Source organism: Eurosta solidaginis, chromosome 5, assembly GCF_040869045.1.
Source record: "Eurosta solidaginis isolate ZX-2024a chromosome 5, ASM4086904v1, whole genome shotgun sequence".
Lineage (NCBI taxonomy): Eukaryota > Metazoa > Arthropoda > Insecta > Diptera > Tephritidae > Eurosta > Eurosta solidaginis.
Genome location: NC_090323.1, coordinates 189,331,411 through 189,356,477, shown reverse-complemented (window position 1 = coordinate 189,356,477; position 25,067 = coordinate 189,331,411). Strand labels below are relative to the sequence as shown.

At 39.0% G+C, this 25,067-nt stretch overlaps 1 protein-coding gene across 3 annotated transcripts; it reads right to left on the bottom strand.

Moving 5' to 3' along the window:
- Positions 1-1,697: 1,697 nt before the first annotated feature.
- Positions 1,698-3,687, bottom strand: LOC137254020 (inositol monophosphatase 1). Of its 3 annotated transcripts, none has more exons than XM_067791678.1 (5): positions 3,502-3,687; positions 3,196-3,454; positions 2,992-3,125; positions 2,551-2,919; positions 1,698-2,164 (listed from the first exon to the last, which is right to left on the bottom strand). In XM_067791678.1, the coding sequence occupies exons 2-5, from the start codon at positions 3,262-3,264 to the stop codon at positions 1,900-1,902; spliced, it is 837 nt and encodes a 278-aa protein (XP_067647779.1). In that variant the 5' UTR covers positions 3,265-3,454; positions 3,502-3,687; the 3' UTR covers positions 1,698-1,899. The 3 variants fall into 3 exon arrangements, with proteins under 3 accessions (XP_067647779.1, XP_067647780.1, XP_067647778.1); XM_067791679.1 differs by having other exon boundaries at positions 3,196-3,442; XM_067791677.1 differs by having other exon boundaries at positions 3,196-3,687.
- Positions 3,688-25,067: the final 21,380 nt, after the last annotated feature.

The window sequence follows — 25,067 nt, the reverse complement described above, 5'->3', positions numbered from 1 at the left end:
CGGTACACCCTGTGCTGCAGCATGTTGTTTAACCACTGCCGCTAGATGGGTCTCCTAAGCATTATCTAAGCGAGGAAACTTATACGCGCGCAAACGAAACTTATACGCGCGCAAACGAAACTTATACGCGTGTAAAAAAAACACGGCTATTATGTATGTTAGGTTAGGTCGAACTGGCCGGTCCATGAGGACCTCACATAGACTGATTGAGTCCGTAGTGTTACCAGAAGTTTGTTTTAACGACCTAACTCCGTCTTCTTGGCAAATACTAGAAGCTTCCTAGGACTTAAGCCACTTGCTGCTTCTAGATCTGACAGCTGTATCACTCCTAAAAGCTGGAGTCTTAGCCTGGCAAGTGTAGGGCACGAGCACAGAACGTGCTTGATCGTTTCCTCCTCCAACCCGCACTTCCTACATCTGCTATCACTGACCAAGCCTAATTTAAAGGCATATGACGCCAGAAGGCAGTGCTCAGTCACAATACCCGTCATGAGTATACATTCCTGTCCTTTTAATGATAGAAGCAACTTTGTTTGTTTAAGGTTGTAAGACCTACACATAATCTTCGACACTTTACAACCCTCGCTTGAACCCACGCCTTTGCCGCTTGGTCGATCATGTGCACCTCTCGCCTTCGCTTAATTTCGCCCAGTCTAACTGGGACATCTACGGAGCAAGCTTCAAGGGATGCGGCCTTTTTAGCTAGTTCGTCCGCTTTTTCATTTTCATATGCCCTGGGACCCAATATAGATGTATGCTTCTCCCTGTCCCGATTATCTCCAGAGACTGCTTACACTCTAACACGCATTTAGATGCTGTGCTATGCGAGATTATTGCCTTAATTGCTGCTTGACTGTCAATGTAAAAGTTAACACGGTTGCAGCTTAAACTATTCTCTTCCAGAGTTTCTACTGCTTTGGTTACGGCTAATATTTACGCTTGGAAAACGCTACAGTAATCCGGCAGCCTGTAGGATCTGCTTATTTCGGGATCAGCACAGCATACCGCAGACCCTACTCCTTCCACTACTTTGGAACCGTCTGTCCCTGTAATTTTTTGAGGTATGTTGTTTTTTGTGTGGCTTTCCACCAAACAAGAACTCCATAGTATAGAATAGGGCTTACGTAAAAACCCAACGAGAAAGAGAGGGCGATAAGCCCCACTTACTCCAAAACATTCTTTTACATGCATAGAGTGCCGTTGAGGCCTTCTTGACCCTCTTCTCCACGTTCAGGTTCAATGGCAGTTTACTGTCTACGATGATTCCTAGATACTTTGTGCAAGGTTTCTCCTGTAAGGTCACCCCTCCTAACTTAGGCCTGGTCCAATATGAGACCTTGTACCTCGTTGTAAACAAGACTATATCCGTCTACTCCGCATTGACTTTCAACCCGACATTAGATGCCCAGGTATGAATATCCCGAAGCGCCCGCTCCATCAAAGAACTAATCGTTGGAAGACACTTTCCACTTATGACAATTGCAACGTCATCTGCGTAAGCCGTAAGTTTTACGGGTCCCTCATCGAATCGCCTGAGCAGTTGGTTGATGACCAGCGTCCACAGCAGAGGTGATAGCACCCTCCCTGCGGCGTGCCGATCCTTCTGATTAAAGCGGGATGTACTTTAATGTAATTAAGATCATCCATATTTATGTAAATTTCAATATAAATTTATCGTAAAGAAAAAAGTGCAGTAGTTTAAAAGAGACCATATATTATATTTTCCGAAATAATTTCATTACTACAACAAATATTAAATTTAATTTTTTTTTAGTTATTTTAAACTTGTCAACAATTTTTTAAAAAGTTTTTTCTCAAAAACTTCAAATTTCTACCTTTGGTATTAGCGTAATCATGCCTTCTCAAGCCTCTAATGAATATATTAAGTATGTAAATGGCTTAATCATCGCGTGGTTGTGGATAGAATTGCGTCAGTTGTTTAGCCACTGCTTGTGCCAACTCCTCGGTAGAAGCTGCCAATACGCGACGTGAATTTATATCAAATTTATCGCCTGTAGGATCTAGAACAACACCACCTGCCTCCAGCACTAACAATTCTCCAGCACATACATCCCAAGAATGAACACCATATTCGAAATTTACATCAGCTGCACCGAGAGCAACCATGGCGAGATTTAGTGCCGCAGAGCCCAACATACGAAAGCTGTAAATATGAAATGAAAAAAAAAAATGTCAATATAGAACAAAGAACACATCTTTGTATATAAAATTTAAAATTAAAAGGCCGTATAATTTGTATGCATTTTTCATTCTGTTCGAAAGGAGTGAATGGGAATGTTGGGATGGCCTAGAATGGTCGACGAGATAATCGGGCCAGGACCTTATGGCAGTCTATTGTGAACATCCCAAAATGTTCGAGCAATCTTTATCGCTATCTCAACAGCAAAACCCAGTTAACTTAGTGCCGCAAGTATACGCACAACAAACTTAATGCAGACATATTCTGTCGATCCAACTACCAGTCACATCGGATTACACCGACCAATACACATCATTTATATAAAATCAGTCTAATTTAAATTTACATACCCATGCACCCGTGGTACAAGTTTCTGGAAGTTATCGAATACAGCTTTCAGCTTCTCCGTATCGCGCTGTGTACCAAATTCAGTTGTTATCAAGGCTTTACCCAAATCCTTTTGACCACTCGCACAAATACGGCGTCCATTAAGGAAAGCGCCTTGTCCACGACGGGCAGTAAAACGCTGCTGCAACATTGGATTGAAAATTACACCGATTTCGGTTATCTTCTTCACCTTCAAACCAATTGAAATGCATGAATGTGGAAAGGAGTGCACAAAATTCATTGTACCATCCACTGGATCAATTATCCAGGTTGGCGCATCTGTAAGTTTATTTGGTGCGCCACCGGCAGCGCTTTCTTCCTCGCCAATGAACCTGTGGAAAATCGAAAATAAAATTAAAGGGATTTGAAATTGTAAAGTAAGTCAGTGAAAACAGCACACTTACTTGTGATCCGGAAACGCTTCTATCAAGCCTTGTATCAACAGTTGTTCCACTTCTTTATCGGTGGCAGTGACCAAATCAATATCATTTGCTTTTTCTTCAAACTCCTGACGCGTCTCATTGCGTTTCGCTATTATCTGTACGTCATAAAGAAATAGTATGACTATGACCTAATTACAGAAACATATATGGGGCTTCGCAACTTACCGCTCCTGCTTTATCTACAAGCTGTGACACAACTTCATAACATTTATCCAAATCAACAGAGTCGCCCATTTTTATTGGTTTCCTATTCTTCCAAATAGCAGTGGTGTGATGTATAAATTGATTGCGTGGTAGTCGGGCAGCAAATTCTGGCGCTTGCAAAATGTATAGCCCAGATGCGATGGGTCTTAATAGAGAACAGGAGTACCGCAGCAAAGCCGTTTTTAAATGAAAATCAACTGGAAAGTGTCTGCAGTGAGAACTTTGGGAAATTTTTACATTGTTTTCACAGCGAGTCGCAAAAATTACCAGATAAGTTAAAATTTCTTTAATTTAATTAAGTAATGGCCCAATATCAGTCAACTTTCTGTACACTCTTGAATTATTGCGAAATGTTTCTATTATGTACACAAAAAACGAATGACGGATGGAATTTGATTTTTTTATGATTTTGTAATATATTTTCTATCGCATCGCCGGCATTATTCAATTATGTACAGGTTGGCTCATTTCATCAGCTGATTTTATTTATGTCATTGCATGGTCGAAGGGATTGTCAAAAGCGCTGCCATATGAAATGGGGCTAAATTGTTTTGGTGGATTTTATACACTAGATAAGGACACGGGCGAACGGGCGAGAAGTCAAAAGCAAAACGTTATAGATTCTAGAAACTAGAGGTAGAAAACTATCGATAGTATGGACTATCGATATACGCCGATAGTATCGAAGGGCACTATCGATATATTTATACTATCGAGACATTTTCGGAGCGGCAGAGAATCTCTTATGGAGCACACCTGAGTTTTACAAAAAGACAAAAGTGAAGATATTTGGGAATTGATGCTGTTATTTTTGTAGTTATCGTCGACTAAAACAAGAATTCTAATTTTCAAAACAATTCCAAAGTTTCGAGTTACCTGTAGAAATAGGTTTTTATATTCAAAAAGATTGACGCAATGCAATGTGGCGGTTGCAAAAAAAAACCTTGAAAAATGGCGTATAGTTGTGTGAACACAAATGTACATACGTATTAGTTCTTTTAAATATGAAATTCAAGTCATTGCAGGTGTGTAAAGATTTTGGAGGAGTTTGGAAAATTAAGGTTCCTGTTCTAGTCGACTATACTGTCAGGAACGAACCTAGCATCGGTTCAGGAACACACATACAATCGATTCACAATACACATTCCTATATATACATATTACTGCACACCACTTTTATTGTACACACTTTGAATCAGGGATGCACCTTAACGTTAAGCTAATCGTTTATTAAAAAATTTCCACCGTTTCCGTTGAAACACTTCGAAATATTATCGATAAAGAAATTATCAAGATAAATTGTATCTCGTTTTTAATCGAAACGAAAAGCTTTCGTTAACGTTAAAAACGTTAACAAAAACGTGATACTTTATGTTTGAATTGTGCTGGCAATGCTATAGCCATGGTGAAGCCGTAAGGTGATAACAGCGAGCGGACATACACACACAAACTCCATGTAATTTGTTTGTGTAATTCGTTGGTGGTAATGTCAAAAATCCTCTGAGAAATGTTCGTACTGTCAAAATTCATGAGAAAAGTTGCAATCAGCTTGGCTAATGCTTTCACCTTTAATGACTCCGCCATCAATCAGCTTTGCCAGCATAGTTTGAAATTAATAATCAACATAAACGATTTGATTTCGTTTTGATATGGCAGAAAACGAAACGAAATCATTTCGTTAATTTGACAAAGTCATTTCGTTTCGTTTATTAATGTTAATTATCGTAACGAAATGATATCGGTTCGTTGGTTAAGCATGCCTGCTTTGAATATACATATTATTGAGATTGTTCTAGACACGAACTATAATAAAACACGTGCCTTCTCAATCGTTCTATTTTATTTAACAAAAGTAATTTGTACCAAAGTTAAGGTACATTACATGGTGCCGAAACCCGAATTAAAGCGAAAAAATTTCAGAATCAGCAACTAATAGCGAAAAACCGGACCACAATATTAGACCACCAAAAAGTTTTGTCATCAACAATTACCAAAATGTGGCAAACGAGTGGAAATTGTGGCTTCAACAATTCGAGTGGTACGCGATCGCGACAGAACTGGATACTAAGAAACCAGAAGTGCAAGTCGCAGTATTCATGTCGTCAGTAGGAAATGACGCAGCAGTAATTTACAATACTTTTAATTTAACAGAAAGTGATAAAAAAAAGCGTCAGCACAATCAAAAGGCGATTTACAGAATATTATACACCCCAAATCCACGAAACGTACGAAAGATATGTATTCAACAACATCGTACAAAAGGAGTCTCAAACATTTGATGAATTCGTTACAGATCTAAGAAGCAAAATTAAAAATTGTGGTTACGGGACGTTAGAAGACACTTTAATTCGCGACAGAATAGTGGTAGGTATAACAAATGACACAACAAGAGAAAAACTACTAGCGGAAAGCAAATTAACCCTGGAAAAAGCAATAGATATATGTCACTCTGCAGAGCAAGTTAAGATGCAGGTAACAACAATGAAGCCAGCGGCCACAGTTGACGCCGTTACGTGGAACAAAAAGCAAAATAAAAGAGACATCAAAGAAACTAACAAAAAAGATGAACCCTTTCACTGCAATAGGTGTGATACCACGCACGGTCGCCGTAACTGTCCGGCCTTTAAAAAGGTTTGCCAAAAATGCAAAAGAAAAGGCCACCTTACCAAATGTTGCAAAAGCAAAACGGTCAACGAACTGGTCCAAGACCGAGAAAGCAACGATTACAGTTTTTTAGTGTATATGGTAGGTGCGAATTTAGACAGTGTGGACGTCGAAGACTGGTATGAAAAAGCTACGCTGGCCAAAAACGTAATCGTAAAGTTTAAGCTTGACACAGGTAGCCAGTGCAACGTTTTAAACTACGAAATAATAAAGAAAATAAACGTTAACATCAGTCCATCGCCAACAAAGCAATTAACATCGTTTTCAAACCATAAAATCCCCGTACTAGGTGAAGTGGTCATAGACACGCTTATTAAAAAACAAGAGGTACCCATAAAATACTTAGTTGTCAAAGCGGATGTTACAGCAGTGCTTGGTAAGTCAACATGTGAGAAATTGAAATTAGTGAAGCGTATTGAAACTTTAACTGTTGATGAAAACTTGTTTGAAGGAATTGGTTGCTTTAAGCAATACAAATACGACATAGACTTAATAGAAAATCCGAAACTAAGCATATGCCCTGCGCGAAAAATTCGGCATACTATTAGACAGCAGGTTAAAGATGAGCTTGATAGTATGGTAGCGCAAAAAATAATTAAACCCATAACCAAGCCGACACCGGCTGTGTCACCCATGGTCGTAGTAAAAAAAAATAATAAAATTAGACTCTGTTTAGATCCATCGGAAATAAACAAAAATCTCAAAAGACGTTATTATCCACTTACTACGTTAGAAGAAATTACAGCCCGCATCCACGGCTCTAAGTGGTTCACGTTACTCGATTGTCAAAAAGGCTTTTGGCAACTGCAAGTAACACTCCGTACTTCATAATATCTGACATTCAGTACCACATTCGGAAGATACTCTTGCTTAAGAATGCCATTTGGCTTAGCATCGGCTCCGGAAGTTGTCCAAGAAGTAATGAATTCGTTGATAGCGGACGTAAAGAAGGCGGAGGTGTCTATGGATGATGTTCTCTTGCATGCCACCAGCAAACTAGAACTAGAGAGGATCACTCAAGAGGTACTTGACAAATTCAGAAAAGCAGGCCTTAAGCTTAATAAAGAAAATGCGTTTTTAATACACAAGAAGTAAAGTTTCTGGGACATATAGTCTCCGCTGAAGGGGTAAAACCTGATCCCGAAAAAATAGAAATTATAACGAAAATTAAGCAACCGGAAAACGTGAAAGAGTTGCAAAGATTCTTGGGTATGGTAACATACGTGTCGAAATTCATAAAAAATTTGGCAGATATCACCCAACCACTAAGACAATTATTGCGAAAAGATGTTGAGTGGGTGTGGGATACGCAACACAATGAAGAATTCAATAAATTGAAAAATCTGTTAAAGAATCCACCAGTACTAGGGTATTATGACACTAAAGCGCCAATTTTGCTGTCAGTAGATGCCAGTAGTTATGCATGTGGCGGAGTACTAATACAAAAACAGAAGCCGATCGCTTACTGTGCGAAATCGTTCACAAAAACCGAACAGGGCTATAGCCAATTAGAAAAAGAAGCAAACGCCATTCTAGTTGCATGTAAGAAATTTCACATGTACATTTGGGGTTGCATTTATTTAACGATCGAATCTGACCATAATCCTCTTGAGACAATATTTAAAAAGCCAATTACAGATGCACCACCGAGGTTGCAAAGAATCATGTATCAAATCCTGCCTTATAATCCAAAAGTCACTTATAAAAAAGGTACGGAATTGTATGTAGCAGATTTACTGAGTAGAGACTGCGAAAACTTAGATAGTGAAGATTTAAATACAGAAAATTTACAAATATGTGCTATTGTGCCTGTTTAAGCGACTTAAACTATGAACATTTTTCGTTCGTTTGTTTCAGTAGCCATTGAGTGTGCTTGTAATTCTCAACTGGTTAGTGAAATATTCTAAAGACATAGTTTGAGTTTTTTAATTAAAAGCGAGGTTCTTCGGATGGTGTGCTAATACATCAGAGCCCAGTGCTCGCCTCCATATCACACTTTGAAGGGGTTCTTCAAATAGAAGATGAGGTGGCTCATTAGAGCGAAACCTCAGAGTGCCCAACGCTCGCCCCAAATTAAATAAATAGAGGTTTTTCTTGTAGAAAATGGGGTGCCAATACCGCAGAGCCGTCCCGTGCTCGCCTCCATATCACATTTTAAAGGGTTCTTCAAATAGAGGATGAGGTGGCTCAGTAGAGCGAAGCCTCAGAGCCCCCAGTGCTCGCCCCCAAATTAAATAAATAAAAGGTGTACTGATGCTATGCATCCTCCCATGACTTAAACACACCAATAACACTAAAACTACCCAACTTAATAAACTGAATCCCTTAAAATAAACACAAATAAATAAATAAAGGTGTACTGATGCTATGCATCCTCACATGACTTAAATACACCAATAACACTAAAACTACCCAACTCAATAAATGGAATACATTAAATCAAAAACCCCATAAACTCAATACAGTCCATTAATAATAAATTTAAAAAAAAGGAATGCTTGGTGGGAGTTGAACCCGCAACCCCGGGCGTTTGGTCGGGTACGTCAGCCACTGTGCCACGACTCATACGCTTACAAGCACATAAAATTACTCATTTATAACTCTTATTAAACTGCTCGCCCTCAATTGCCCAAAGCTTAGACAGTGCCATTCACGAAAACGCAAAATACGAACTTAAAGCAGAGACCTCAAAAAGTAAAGAACTTAATGATTTAAAGTCAACCATATTGTTACGAATATTAGCAAAACTAAGGGGTGCTGCTATATCTAAGCCGATGCTAAGCAGTGACGCGAATTCACATCAATAATTCAATCATTATGTATCTACATAAACGAAACAATAATTGTGTCTACACATATGTACCATGTACGTATACGAGCAGTGGAGAGTCAATGCACAAACACATGCATATATCTGGGATACTCCTATAAGTATGCAATGAGAAAAACTATAAAATTGTGCAATTGTAGTTACAGCTGAGAAGTTTGAGAGCTACTAGACTAGTAGATTTTGGAAGCGCCTAGAAGATGCGAAGGTTGAAATCAAAGAGTATAAAGGCGGCAATTGTAGAGGCGCTGGAATTCAGTTTGATTTGAGTTGTCAAGCAGTTACGACTAAGACAATATCTAGCGAGCAATAACAGTATTATTTTGAAAGTCAATTTTCATTTGAGCTATCAATTAGTTTGTTATTAAGCAAGCTATTCGTTGCAAAGTATAAGTGTTATTGTGGAGTACTTTAATAAAGGTCATTTTTGCATTATTACAAATTGGAGTTATTTATTCAACAGTTTAGTGATTCGAACTTAGCAGAGGATTGCAAATAAGAGGATTTGCAAGTAAATTCGGTACAATATTAAAGGATGGCCAGAGACCATCAATAAAATGCCGGTAAATCTCAAAAAATATTGGTACTACAGAGGGGCTTTCAGCGTTTACGAGGACATACTTTTTAAAGATCACAGAGTATTGGTTCCAAACTCAATGGTGCCATTAGTAATGAAACATTCCCACCTTAGTCATAAGGGACTACAAGGGATGCTAAAACTGGCCCGTGACAATGTATTCTGGCCAACAATGACCAAAGATTTAACTGAGTACATCAAAACTTGCAGTGCATGCAGCAAAAGACAAAAAGATAATCAGATGGAACAAATATATTTACAAGCAGCACCGAAACGGCCATGGAGTATTGTCGCTTCGGACATACTCCACTTAAGAGGAAAGGATTATATCCTCATTGCAGACAGCTACTCAGGATACTTTGACTTTAAACAACTAAACAATATCACCAGCTTCAATGTCATTAAAGAACTTAAGACATGGTTTGCTACCTTCGGCATCCCGGAAGTACTATTATCAGATGGTGGTAAACAATTTGATTGCAGCGATTTCAGGGCTTTTCAGAAAGAATGGAACTTTGAACATAGAATTTCGAGCCCTCATTTTCCACGTTCAAATGGTTTAGCCGAAAGCTTTGTACAAGCTTTGTATGCAAAAAACCTAATGAAAAAGTGTTTCGAAGACAACACGGACATACAGCTAGCGCTGCTACATCATCGGAATACTCCACGCATGGACCTAGGGTCTCCAGTTCAACGGTTAATGAACAGAAGAACCAGAACGCTATTACCTACCAATGAAAAGCTACTCAATCCAAAAATAATAAAAAACTTAAGCAAAAAACTAACAAAACTCAAGGAAGGTGAGAAAGGAACAGCAGATAGAAATAAAAAACAGAGTAGAGAATACACTACGCAAGAAAAAGTACTGCTTAGACAAAGCCATAATAACTGGGTTCCAGCTTACATAGTGAGACCAGAAGGACACCGCTCGTACAGAGTACAAACCGAGGATGACGCCATATACAGAAGAAACACATGGCATCTTAAGCCAGCCACTTCATCCCTCGACGTTGATCCTAACTCGTCCACAGATCGTCCTACTGTTGAACCAAAAAACCAAAGTTCTTCGAGTCCAACACAGCCACCGACAGAAACCACAACACAACAGTGTTCGCCAGATGACGTGCCTCGTGAAGCTGAACCTTCCACGCCCGCTACACCACAGGATGCAGCTAGCCTCAATCATCCACCACGCACTCGCTCTGGACGTGTAATTAAAACACCCGCAAGGTACCGCTGAAAAGGAGGGATGTCAGGAAAGAACCTTTCATCGGTTCAGGAACACACATACAATCGATTCACAATACACATTCCTATATATACATATTACTGCACACCACTGTTATTGTACAAACTTTGAATATACATATTATTGACGATTGTTCTAGACACGAACTATAATAAAACACGTGCCTCCTCAATCGTTCTATTTTATTTAACAAAATTAATTTTTACAGATACCTTCAGAGAAAGCACCGAAACCGGGGTTGGGATCCAGATCACTTTCTGTATTAACGGTTTCTCTCCGAGCTTATAAAAAATTAATTTGATTAAACAAATCAAAGGTCAAATTGAAGCAAAATACCTCAGTATCAATAATCCGAAAGCGGAAAAAAAATTTTATGTATATCAAAAAATTTATCTGAGCGTTCCTCCAACGTAGTGCGAAAGACCCTTCACCGGTTTCTGTTTAGAAAAGCCAATTGGTCTAAAGTAATACTCGAAGTATCGAGAATAAATTGGTCTGAGTACGATGGGGATATTGATGAGAGTATATCCCATTTTAATAATGTATTATACGGAATATTTAAAAAATGCATACCTGCGTCCGAAATCACTGCTATATCATCATCGGCTTGGAGCACTAAAGAATTGAAACTCCTGAAAAATCAGAAGACGTGTTCATTCAAACGTTACAAACTTTCTGGACCAATGACTGACTATGCCGCCTACTCAATTTTACGTCACAAATATAACACATTGAACAGAATTTGTTATAGGAACTATATCAGTAGGATTAAAAGCCAAATTTTTGTCAATCCTAAGTCGTTTTACAGCTTTGTTAATTCAAAAAGGAAGAAAAAAGGGTTTCCTTCTACAATGAAGCTAAATGATCAGATTTCCAACGATAGCTTCGAAATTGCTAACATGTTTGCGGATTTCTTCGAATCTAATTATTCAAACACCTATGATTACCCGCCATCGAATTATCCTTTCAGAGTGTCTCCTCTGGCTTTCCAGGCAGTCCCATATATATGTACTGATGATGTTTTAACTCATCTGGAAAATCTAAAAATTTCTTACCCTAGTGGTACGGATCAAATTCCGTCGGTATTGCTGAAATCTTGTGCTCGATATTTATATCGACCTCTAGCCTGTTTGTTTAATGCGTCCCTGAAGCAAGGGGTATTCCCCAAGAAGTGGAAAGAATCATTCATTATACCACTGCATAAAAATGGAAGCAGAACGTGTGTTATAAATTATAGAGAAATATCCAAACTCAACACTATTCCTAAGCTATTTGAATTGATTATCACAAAACAGATTGCTTTTAGAGTATCTTCATTAATTTACTTTTCTCAACATGGCTTTTGCAAGGGTAAATCAACGGTGTCCAACTTGCTCGAGTTTACAACCTTTGTATCCAACAGTTTTACGACTAATTGTGAATTTGATGTTATTTATACTGATTTTAGTAAGGCATTTGATAAAGTTTCTCATTCTATACTTTTATTCAAACTTGATCGATCGATTAGTATTTCCTCCTTGTCTTCTATCTTGGGTTTCTTCTTATGTGAAGGAAAGAAAACAAACAGTTATATTTAATAATTGTTGGTCTCGGTTCATAAACGTAACTTCTGGTGTTCCTCAAGGCAGCCATCTTGGTCCGGTTTTGTTCCTGTTGTTTATAAATGACCTTCCTAGTGTTTTGAAGAGCTGCAAGCCGTTGATATACGCTGATGATGTCAAACTTGTAATGCCTATCCGCTCACCCGTGGATAGGGCATGTCTTCAGGCTGATCTGATATGTCTTGGTGACTGGTGTAATGTAAACGCCATGTCACTAAACCCACCTAAATGTAAGTTCATGTGTTTTACAAGGAAGTCCTTCCAATCCAAAGATTATGTTATTGGCGACTATGTAATCAAGCAAGTCACTAATTTTATTGATTTAGGCGTTACAATGGACCCAAAACTCGATTTTAAACTTCATATTGAATCTTGCGTGAATACCGCTAAAGGTACTTTGGCTTTCGTTAAACGTTGGTCTAAAGAATTTAATGATCCTTCTAAAAATCTTCCCCCCTATTGCAGCCGGTTAAAACTAATACAGCTGCCCACATTGCAGAGCCGCAGGGAGATGCTTGGTGTCTTATTTATTGTTCAATTAATAAGAGAATCAATAAATAGTCCATTTTTGGTTGGTGAAATTAAGTTTAACGTTCCTATTAGGCCATCTAGACATTTTCAATCAATTTTTGTAGCTACATGCAGGAACCACTTCACTGTTTATGTCGTGATTTTAATAAACACTGTAAAAATTTAGACGTCTGCGACTCGTTTCTTGGTATTAAAAATACCTTTTAACTACATTAAATTTTTTAATTCGAAATGAAGCAAAGAACGCTAAACCGTGATATACTATTCAACCCTCTGTTTAAAATTTGAAGTACCAGTTACTTGAAACTTGTTTGCAAAATTGGGTTGTGATCATTATTTTTATATGTATGCAATCAAATTTACTCTGTATAAATTCTATTCTGTATATATTTTATCTACTATTAATTTGCTTTATTGTTATTTTATAAATTATTATTTACTAGCTCCTTCATGAGTACATTTTAACACATTTACAACATTTTATCTTTTGCTTACTTCTAAGTTTTTAATTGAAATTGTCAAGCGTTTAATTCAATACTGTTTAAATATTACTTTAAAATTGATGACTACTTATGTTGTTTATATCGTGTATTACATCTGAGATTTAAGTGTCGGTATATTTGGTCTGTATAATTGTTTAATTTGTGGACTGATAAATAAATAAATAAATAAAACAGAAAATGACCCCGCGCCACTCCGAAACCGGGGGAAAGGATCCACAGTATTTTTGAGCAGAACATCTTTCTGCATTGGAGGCCATCGGCCGCGATTATACAAAATTACACTTGCCTGTCCAACACCTTTTTAGGATTTAAATTAAATACGTGCAAAACCTTTTTCTACATCAATTTTCTTTCTATGTACAACAACCACATGAAAACTGTTAAATTCAACTATAAAAATATCACCACACAGAGCTTTACATCTTGGTATCAAGACGCGTCGTTTGATACCCATCCCAATATTTTCGGACGCGTATTAGCAGTCGACCGCTGTTCTAGATCCTTACTAAACTTTTTTGGACGTGTATTAGCACACTTGCTAACGAAGCCAGTCCAGCTTTTGAGGCAGAAGCTTCTTTTTCGCCATCATATTTCTCTTTTGAGGTCGAGTACAAAGCGCAACGTGGAGATTATCCCACAAATTGCTTGTGTTACCGCTTGATTTGAGCTCCTTTTTCAATAAGCAGACATCTTTACTTTCTTTTTGTGGGATACGCTATTTTGTTCGGAATGTGCGAAAGTTGACGATTTATATAAAGAATCGTGAACTTTTTCTATATAACATTACATTTATAAGAGTATAACAATGCGAAAACCCGTTCCAATTTATACGCGTGTTTTGCACACTTCTATCGCTTCTGAAATTTTCGCTCATTTGAAAAAGTCAAAATAAGTACTACGAACATGCCAGTATAACATGAGTTACCAATGCGTTTTTATATTATATAAAAATTTACAATTCCTCCACTACAGTACTTTATACGATAGTATCGATAGTCATAAAACATCGATAGTACCATCGATAGGTAAAAACTATCGCTATATCGATACTATCGTCGACAGTTTTCCACCTCTACTAGAAACAGCGAAGAAGTGTCAAAAGACGCGTCACTCAAAAAAACCACAAAACTCGCTTAAAGCAATAAGCCCATACGAGATAGCCATACCGATGCCTAACAATCTTGGCAATGAGGAATTTAGTTAACTTGCGCGTGTCTTTAATATGTCTTTGTCCCCTTTCGTCATTCCTGAAAAATTGAAAACGGCGATGTTGGTACCGTTACTAAAGCCTGGGAAACCAGCTTACGAAGGACACTCGTATCGTCTGATATCTCTCTTATCGCCAGTAGCTAAGACACTTGAAGATGTCCTACTTCCTTATTTCGCTGCAAACCTGCGACCTGCCAACCACCATGACAGCCTTCAAAAATAGCACTGCCAACGTGCTCAACACCATCCACACACAAATAAATTGCGGACTGAACCGAAAATCCACCAGAGAACACCATAGCAGTTTTAGACTTGTGAAAAGCTTCTCACACGGTCAATCACAGTACGTTACTGCAAATACTTGAAAGAGTCTAGCCTTCGACCTAGTCTCAAAAAGTGGACTACAAATTATCTGTGCAGGATATAAACAAGGGGTGTCGCAGGGTGGTATCATATCACCACTTTTATTTGAATTTTACATGTTGAAGCTCCCTTTCACATCCTAAGGATTTCTCATTATTTCCTACGCCGATGACTGCACAATAATGACAACAAGTTCTTGCCATTCCATTGATGAGCTATGCTGTAAAGTTAACAACTACCTCCTTAGTCTTTCCAGTTTTTTGAACACACGAAAATTGGCACTATCACCGGTCATATCTTTGGCGCCCACATTCCCGACGTAGACGCGGGAAATAAATATGGATATCTACGTCAATAGCATTACGCTACTGACGGTCCGACATCCAAAACTTTTTGGTGCGACCTTCGATAATGACCTAAATTTTGGCGAGAATACAGCCGAATTTGTACCGAAAGTTCAGAGTCGTAAAAAAGTTCTCACGTCCCGCACTGACAGCACATCTCGGAAAAGTTAAAGAAACGCTCATAGCTACCTATAAATCAGCTCGACTGTCGCTTTAGCAGTATGTATCTCCGATGTGTTCGCCGATATGCCACGGGATGTCCTCTTATGCCACCAGAGTGGGGCAGGAATACTCCCCGTAAAGGTCAGAAATAAAATGCTGAACAATCAATTTCTGTTAAATGCTCAGAAACCTAGGCATCCGAGTGAAGAGGATCCGCCTCCTAGGAACATAGAGCCTTCCCCAAAAATTTTAGTTGAAGAAAGAGGACACAAAACATCTTTTCAATGGCAATGTGGAACCAACGCCTCTAACACCCGTGTTTCTTTTGGTCCAACCCTATAAAGCTGATACATACCTTGGACTTTCATTAGAGGATATACATATATGATACATGAATGAACGTGCTCAGTAGATGAGGCGAAGCACTGTAGTAAATGATAGAATAAGCTAGTTGTCCACTTTTTTGTCCTCATACGAATATGGTATCGTCCGATAAGTCCATCTAATAAGTCGACTCCACCCATGTGTTTGTTGTATTCTTTGATTATTTCTGGGCAACTTATATCAATTTTTTCTTTGTTTTTTTCGATCCCAACGTGTTATTGTTGAGGGGTACGATGCGCTCTTATAAAGGGTTCTGTTCCCACTTAACTAAAAAGAAGACGAACTGGCCCTGTATCGTCGGGCAGAACATTGTTTACGCCACAAACTGCTCCAGCATACTCTTCGGAAAAGCCACGACTTACGTTACAGTAGAAAGTTTAATGTTCGGAACGCGATTTGCCCGCACTGTTCACAATCCATAAATTGCGCGGCTTTTCAAATAAACTAGTAGTCCTACTGATGTGTATAAATTATCGAAGTATACGATGTGATTTATATTGTTCGGTATATTTTTTGACAATCTTACAACTACGTTCGAAGCAGCCTAGATCAGAGGTCCTATTCACTAACTATGAGTTTTGAAATGTACATTTTTCTTTCATACAAATTATATGAAGAAAAAGTGTCCATTTTAAAACTCACAGGTACTGAATAGGGCCCCAGGACCCGTAGGAAAAACTTTATTGTTCCCAGCGCTGCAATATACTTCGAAATTTTAAGAAAACCCCGTATAGTCGCAGAGAATAAATAACTTCGATCCCCACTTATGGGGTCCAGTAGAAGCATCCGCGCTTGCGGCAATACTGGAATTTTCAGACGACGATGACCCATAATCGCTTAAATTAAAGTTCACATCAATTCCGTCTCTCAAGGTTTCTGATGAATTTAGCAATTCGTTAAATAAAGAGACTTCTGGTAGATCAAAATCAAAATCCTCAATGCTATCTTCATCCGTGTTACACTCATCCTCCGAAGAGTCATTGTCAGATGGTAATTGTTCAAAAAAATTTTGTATTTCATCATCTGATAAGTTATTATTATTTGATCGGAACATTTCTAATAATAAAACGAAAATTTAAACAAATCGTAAAGTAGTAACGTGGCCTTTTTCAGTAAAGGCTACGAAAATAAACACACATATCTGCATGAGTCCGCCTCAAGGCTGGGTTATTTAAATTCAATTTACTTACCTTCTTACTATAAATATTTAAAAAAAAAAATGCTTCTTATGTATTGTAACGAATGTTAGCAGCACTGAGCGATGCTATCGTCTCTAAGCCGATGCTAAGCAGTGACGTGAATTCACATCCATAGATCAATCATAATGTATCTACATAAACGAAACAATAATTGCGTCTACACATGTGTACCATGTACGTATACGAGCAGCGGAGAGTCAATGCACAAACGCATGCATATATCTGAGATACTCCCTATAAGTATGTAATGAGAAAAACTATAAAATTGTGCAATTGTAGTTACAGCTGAGAAGTTTGAGAGCTGCTGGACCAGTAGATTCTGAAAGCGCCTAGAAAGTGCGAAGGCTGAAATCAAAGAGTATAAAAGGCGGCAATTGTAGAGGCGCTGGAATTCAGTTTGATTTGAGTTGTCAAGCAGTTTCTACTAAGACGCTATCTAGCGAGCAAGAGCAGTATTATTTTGAATAGTAGGGTTTTCATTTGAGGTATCAATCAGTTTGGTTATTAAGCAAGCTATTCGTTGCAAAGTTTGAGTGTTATTGTGAATTTAGTGATTCGAACTTAGCAGAGAGTTGCAAATAAGAGGATTTGCAAGTAAATTCGTTACAATTGGTGTCAGAAGAGGAATTGTTGAATAAATTCCGAAGATCGGGAATACAACTTAGACATGGCAAAGTTCAGTGAATTGAAGATCCAGCAACTGAAAAAGGAGTTGGAGAACCGTGGATTAAATACAACCGGCAATAAGATCGAACTTCAAGCACGGCTACGAGAGGTAATGGAGTCGCAAGGAATAGATGTGGACGAGATTGTCTTTTACCCTGATGGGGACGAAACAACAACAAAAACTGAAGAGAAAAACAAAACATCGCAGACAGTTACGAGCACAGACTTGAACATGATATTGGCTACAATAACTGCTCAAACATCGATAGTGGCATCTCAGCTGGAATCGCAGGAGACACGTTTAACATCCAAGATGGAAGAACAGAAAACGTATATGTCATCACAATTGGAAGCACAGGAAACACAAATTTCTACATAACTGGAAGAACAGAAAACATATATGGCATCACAATTGGAAGAGCAGAAGACATATATGGCATCCCAACTGGAAGAGCAAAAGACATATATGGCATCCCAACTGGAATCACAAGAGACACGTATCTCAGAGATATCGTCAGAAATAACATCTAAAATTGAAGCACAAGACGCACGAATATCCGAAATGTCGGCACAAATTTCAGCACAGGTATCATCGCAGATGTCTGCACAACTCGAAGCGCGTATGGACGAGAAAATAACGCAGTTTGAAGAAAAATTCGAGGCAGAGGTGGATGCTTTGAGAGGTCGTATACAGGAGTTGCAACTAATTCGCCCAGTTGTTTCAGCAAGCAATACGAAGGTAAAAACTCCATCTTCATCAACAGAGTCGTCTGTTCCTTTCCAGGTCTTTAAGCTACAGTTTGAGAAGACCGCAACAGTGAACAACTGGAATGCTGAAGATAAAGTTGCTGCACTCTTCGTAGCATTGAAAGGACCAGCTGCCGAAATCTTACAGACTATTCCAGAGTACGAACGGAACAGCTATGAAGCATTGATGGCCGCTGTCGAGAGGCGTTATGGAAGCGAGCATAGGAAACAGATATTCCAAATTCAGTTGCAAAACCGTCACCAAAGATCGAATGAGACTTTGCAGGAGTTTGCCTCGGATGTTGAAAGGTTGGCCCATCTCGCAAATGCGGACGCACCCGTGGAATGCACCGAGAAGGTAAAAATCCAGAGTTTCATAAATGGCATACGGGACGTGGAAACGAAGCGAGCTACATACGCAAACCCAAAGCTGACATTTTCTGAAACGGTATCACATGCATTGACTCAGGAAACGGCCTCACTATTGAGTAAACCAGCATACAAAGCTCATCGTGTGGAAGTGGAAAGACCAGATTGGGTAGACACAATTTTGGAAGCACTGAAGGGATCACAACAGAAAAATTCCGGAGTTATTAAATGTTTCAAATGCGGTAACCCAGGTCATATTGCAAGACATTGCAGCCCCGGGGTCAATAGCTCCAACAATGTGGGTGGCCGTAAACGCAGAGCTGAAGGAGATGAGCAAATCTCCAAGTCCACTCAATCGTTAAACTAAAGATGGGGTGCATCCCATTCCATTATTCGAGCGGATTTAGTCAACAAGAAGATAAGACCATTGCATGGAGCAAGATTGCGTACAGCCACTGGAGAAGACAGCACGGTTCTAGGAGAAGTATCATGTGAAGTCGCAATCGGGAACGTCACTGTAGTACACAATTTTATAGTGGCAGAGATTGTTGATGAAATCATAATTGGAGTGGACTTCTTAATCGACCAGGGCATCAAGATCGACATGCAAAGCAAGATGATTTGATATAAGAACATGGATGTACCACTTAATTTCGGCTACAAGAGAGGCTACAGCAGTAAACGAGTGCTGGTGGAAGAGAGTCAGCAAATACCACCAAAATCAGAAGCAGTCATCTGGGCAAAGGTTGATGGAGATTGTGGGACAAAAAAATTGTGGGTTGTCGAAGCAGCAAATAAATCACCACTGAATATACTTGTAGGAAAAACCCTGGCTATGACAAAACAAGATGGACGTATTCCGGTAAGAGTACTCAATGAGTTCAAGTCACCACTCAAACTGACTAAAGGAGCTATTTTTGGAAGATGCCAAGAGGCTGAAGTAGTTATTAACTGTGAACAGCTCCAGGAACACGTTTCATCTAGTAATACTGATCTTTCAAATGACATCACGGCATGGACGCAGGGGCTAGAGGAAGCCTATCAGAGTAAGGCAAAACAACTGCTCCTAAAGTACGCGAACATATTTGACCAGGATGGTTCCAAACCAGGCCGCACCAATGTTGTGAAACATCAAATTGACACTGGAGATGCGAGGCCGATCCGTCAAGCTCCACGTAGTGTTCCACTGGCGAAGCGGTAGGTTGTGAGTCAAATCATACAAGAAATGAGCGACAGCGGCGTCATCGAACCATCAGCTAGTCCATGGAGCTCACCGGTAGTACTTGTAAAGAAGAAGGATGGAAAAATGAGGTTTTGCGTGGACTACCGGAAGTTGAATGACGTAACGAAAAAGGATAGCTACCCATAGCCAAGAACTGACGACACTCTCGACTCGCTATCTGGTACGAAATGGTTTTCCACGCTGGACTTGAAAAGCGGCTACTGGCAAGAGGAGGTGAAGGAGGAAGATAAAGAGAAAACAGCCTTCAGTGTCGCTGATGGTCTTTGGCAATTTACAGTGATGCCTTTTAGACTTTGTAATGCACCAGCTACTTTTGAGAGACTCATGGACCAGGTACTGAAAGGACTACATTGGAAAACATGCTTGGTGTACCTGGACAACATCATCGTATTGGGTAAGAACTTTGATGAACATCTTAAGAATTTGGAGGAAGTTTTCCAGAGAATAGCTGGCGCTGGTCTGAAGTTAAGTCGCAAAAAGTGTGCGCTGTTTAAAAAGGAAGTAAATTATTTGGGTCACAAGGTAACGACAGAGGGCATCTGCACAGCGAACGAAAAGATAGAGGCTGTAAAGGATTGGCCAAGACCACAGAACCTACATGAATTAAGAAGTTTCCTTGGGCTGTGCACATATTACCGCCGATTTGTACCAAATTTTTCCAGCGTAGCCCATATCCTCCATGAGCTTACAAGAAAAAATAAAGCTTTTGAATGGAAGAAGGAGGAAGAAGTGGCTTTCCAAACATTGAAGGAGCGTTTGTGCACTGCCCCAATGTTAGCATATCCGATTCCAGGAGCAACATTTATTCTAGATACAGATGCGAGTGGATATGCTATAGGAGGCGTTTTATCACAACTGGTCGATGGACAGGAGAAGGTAGTTGCATATTACAGCCGTTCGATTGGAAAACCAGAGAGGAACTACTGCGTTACGCGGAGAGAGCTGTTGGCATTGGTAGAGTGCATTAAACATTTTCACAAATACCTCTACGGCCAGCTATTCCATGTCAGGACAGATCACGCAGCTTTAAAATGGCTTCTGCAGTTTCGTAATCCGGAAGGACAATTGGCACGGTGGATGGAGCGACTACAAAGTTATGACTTTTCCATTGAGCATCGAAAAGGTAGTACCCATGGAAATGCCGATGCAATGTCACGAAGACCATGTAATTTGGAATGCAAGCACTGTTCAAAAGCCGAGGCTAAAGAAGACATTATAGATGTCCGGCTAATGACTATAACATGTACAGATGAATGGGACAGGGAACAGCTAAGAAAGTGTCAGCTAGAAGATACAGATCTGTCACGTGTTATGCAAGGGCTCGAACGAAATGAAAGACCAAACAGAGAAGAGATGTCAGCAGAGAGTCCCATTGCGAAGTCATATTGGGCACAGTGGAACAGTTTAGAATTGATATCCGGTTGCCTTCATCGAGTATGGGAGAGTGAGGATGGTAAATGCAAGAAGAAACTGATAGTTGTTCCCACAAGGAGAATTCCTGACGTGCTCAGCGAGCTGCATAATGGTCCAAGCGGAGGTCATCTTGGAATCACGAAGACGCTCGAGAAGATTAAACAGAGATTCTGTTGGGTTGGTTGCCGTCAGTCGGTCACAGAGTGGATTGCGAACTGCGAGGTTTGCAGCAGAGCGAAAGGTCCCAGAACCCGAAGTCATGGCCAGATGAAGCAATATAACTCAGGTGCGCCATTTGAAAGGATCGCTATGGATGTCGCCGGTCCATTTCCTACTAGCAACAGCGGAAACAAATACGTATTGGTAGTTGTGGATTATTTCAGCAAATGGCCAGAGGTATACCCAATCCCAAATCAAGAAGCGGAAACGGTAGCAAAAGTGTTTATAAACAATTGGGTTGCAAGGTATGGTGTACCAATGGAGTTACATTCTGACCAAGGCAGGAATTTTAAATCAGCTGTGTTCCAGGAAATGTGTAAATCATTGGGCATTCGGAAAACACGGACAACTGCATTGCATCCTCAATCCGATGGTATGGTAGAACGATTCAATAGAACATTGGAGCAGCACTTAAGGAAAGTAGTAGACAAGTACCATAAAGAGTGGGATACCCGCATACCATTATTCTTAATGGCTTACCGATCAGCAGTGCATGAGACAACGGGCCAAACCCCTACAAAAGTAATTTTTGGCAATGACCTTAGACTGCCAGCTGATTTGAAGTTTGGGATAGATGCCAATGCTGAGAAAAATGTCAAGAGCTAAGAGAAATACATGATCTGATAAGGCAACGAACAAAGATTATGAGTGACAAGATGAAAGCCAGATACGATAAAGCAATTAATTCAGAAGGTTTTCAGGAAGGAGATTTGGTGCTGTTATACAACCCACAACGTAAAAAAGGTTTGTCCCCGAAATTGCAGTGTAATTGGGAAGGCCCATACAAAGTTGTAAAACGGATCAACGATGTAGTGTACCGCATACAAACCATCGGTTAACCACTTACCAAAATGAAAGTGGTCCATTTGGAAAGGCTGGCAACGTTTAGATCGAGAGATTTGTCTGATCGGGACGATCAGACTTAGGTGGAGGGCAGCCCTACAAGAATACTGACTATCATATGATTATCATCTGATTGTCAGCAATGTCAACCTAACGATCAGCGCCTCATACAAACTTTCTATCACAAACTTAAGGGGACTTGCGCAAATGTGATGTAAACAACTGTGTACGTGTGAGTTGTTGTCTCTTTCTTATACACCAACATGTCCTACTGATTAAGTATATAGCCGTACTGCTCACTGTCATTCATTTTCCTGGATCAGTGCTGACACTCTAACTATCAAAAAGTGTCATAAATGATAGTTTAGTGTAGATATCAGGTTTGACTGTTATACTATCATAAATGACCATTATTATATTCCGCCAAAAATGAAACAATGCTTTTTGCTTTTTATTTACTTTATTTCATTACGTTTTTAATTTTGTACGTGATAAAAGCATACGTGTTTCTTATTTGTTTAAAATAAATAGTTTTATAAGAATTCGAGTTCAGAATGTTCAATTTAAATTCAGAAAATAACAAAACAACAGAAGAGCGCTTTCCTCATGCGGAAACACCTTTAAAAATGAATCACCACTAACCACTATTATTTTTCGCGTATCAATTTTTTGAGTGCGCCCCACACATTCCGACAGCTTTTGGTATTTTTTAATATTATTTTCGATTTTTTTTTTCTTTTAGCATGGAGCTTTGAAATGCTCTCTTTTTCATTTTTTAAACTTATTTTTTATATGGTTTTCGTCGGTTGAAAATGGCGGAATTTAAAAAACAACAAAACAACAGTGATAATCATTTGATTGTCATATGACAGTCAGTAGTGACAACATGCTTAAATCGGATAAACTGTTCTCGCATACATAAAATTCCGTTGAGAATTATGTATCTGTCTCACATGCATAATGGTATCTGCTGTATGTTCTTTTGTTCTGTACCAGGTGTCCGAAGCTTTCCCAGTTTGAGTCCTTTTTCATGATTATAGGCTCTCGTTGGGTGCATGCGCACATGTGTGAGCGAACAAAGGAACATACATAAATTTGAGTATCAATGTTTACGTCATCGCAGGATCAGCATTGTCAATTACAAGTGTGAGTGTATTAGTAAAACTGTCAGCGTTTCTTGTAGGGAGTGTAACGAATGTTAGCAGCACTGAGCGATGCTATCGTCTCTGTGCCGATGCTAAGCAGTGACGTGAATTCACATCCATAGATCAATCATTATGTATCTACATAAACGAAACAATAATTGCGTCTACACATGTGTACCATGTACGTATACGAGCAGCGGAGAGTCAATGCACAAACACATGCATATATCTGAAAAACTATAAAATTGTGCAATTGTAGTTACAGCTGAGAAGTTTGAGAGCTGCTGGACCAGTAGATTCTGGAAGCGCCTAGAAAGTGCGAAGGCTGAAATCAAAGAGTATAAAAGGCGGCAATTGTAGAGGCGCTGGAATTCAGTTTGATTTGAGTTGTCAAGCAGTTTCGACTAAGACGCTATCTAGCGAGCAAGAGCAGTATTATTTTTAATAGTAGGGTTTTCATTTGAGCTATCAATCAGTTTGGTTATTAAGCAAGCTATTAGTTGGAAAGTTTGAGTGTTATTGTGAATTTAGTGATTCGAACTTAGCAGAGGGTTGCAAATAAGAGGATTGGCAAGTAAATTCGTTACAGTATAAATAATACTATTTAAATTTGTATTCAATTTTTTATTCCGCTTTTCAGCACCTAAAACTATTATTAATTTTTTTATAAAACCACGCGAATTGGATCAACCGCAACTTCAAACTGATATAAGCTCAAAGCAAACATTGACAAAACAAATAGCATATAAATGAAGCTTGAGATATTCTGCACAGACTTGTATAAAATTTGTTTTAAAAATTTTTAAACTTTTATATTATTTAAATGATTTTGTATTGCCCGTCTAAAGGCGGGACTATGCACTAGAGGGTAATGTCAGTATCAATATAATCGTTTTCAATTAGGTTTTTATTTTATCAGCTTTAAACAAACTTATCACTTACGTTTGTTCACTTTCAACCGTTTTTCCCGAAGCTACGTTCCGAAATAAAATTTAATTAATTTTCAATTTAATTAGTTCCCAAAAAGGATGTATCTAAAACATCATATTGTCAGCAGTGGAAAGCAATGTAGCTAGTACCGAGGCACGTATGCCTCAGCATAGGTTTGGAGCATCTGAGCAATCGAAATTTTTTTTTTTTGTCCAGAAATAGGCGACGAAATAATAACGCCCACCCACCGCGACCTAATTAAATTACAGCAATCCGTAGAGATACAACAATTAAGAATTGGCTGTAGTTCAAAACTGACTACATGCGAAACTTATGATAATATGTGTAAACGATGATATGTGTTTATAGCGGCATAATCTTTGCGGAGTACTTAAAACAGGTGACATGTCCCTCTACGAGAACAATGAGAAGTTGAGAGTTCAACGGTGAGGGAGCAAAAAATTTAAACAACGTGACATCAGGACGGACAAGGCGACAGCTGTTTCGATTATACTGGGAGTGGGAGTCGAATGGGAGAAAATGCTTTGAAGAGATTTACAAGGTATAATCGAAATAGCTGTCGCCTTGTCCGTCCTGATGTCACGTTGTTTAAATTTTTCCCAAATTATTAAATAAAAAATAATA

Excerpts from the sequence above, each read along its gene's own strand:
- LOC137254020 (XM_067791677.1), bottom strand. The coding sequence starts at position 3,264 with ATGGGCGACTCTGTTGATTTGGATAAATGTTATGAAGTTGTGTCACAG. Across the intron at positions 3,126-3,195 it reads TTGTAGATAAAGCAGGAGCG|ATAATAGCGAAACGCAATGA; the intron begins GTAAGTTGCGAA and ends TATGACGTACAG. Across the intron at positions 2,165-2,550 it reads CTTGTACCACGGGTGCATGG|CTTTCGTATGTTGGGCTCTG; the intron begins GTATGTAAATTT and ends TCATATTTACAG.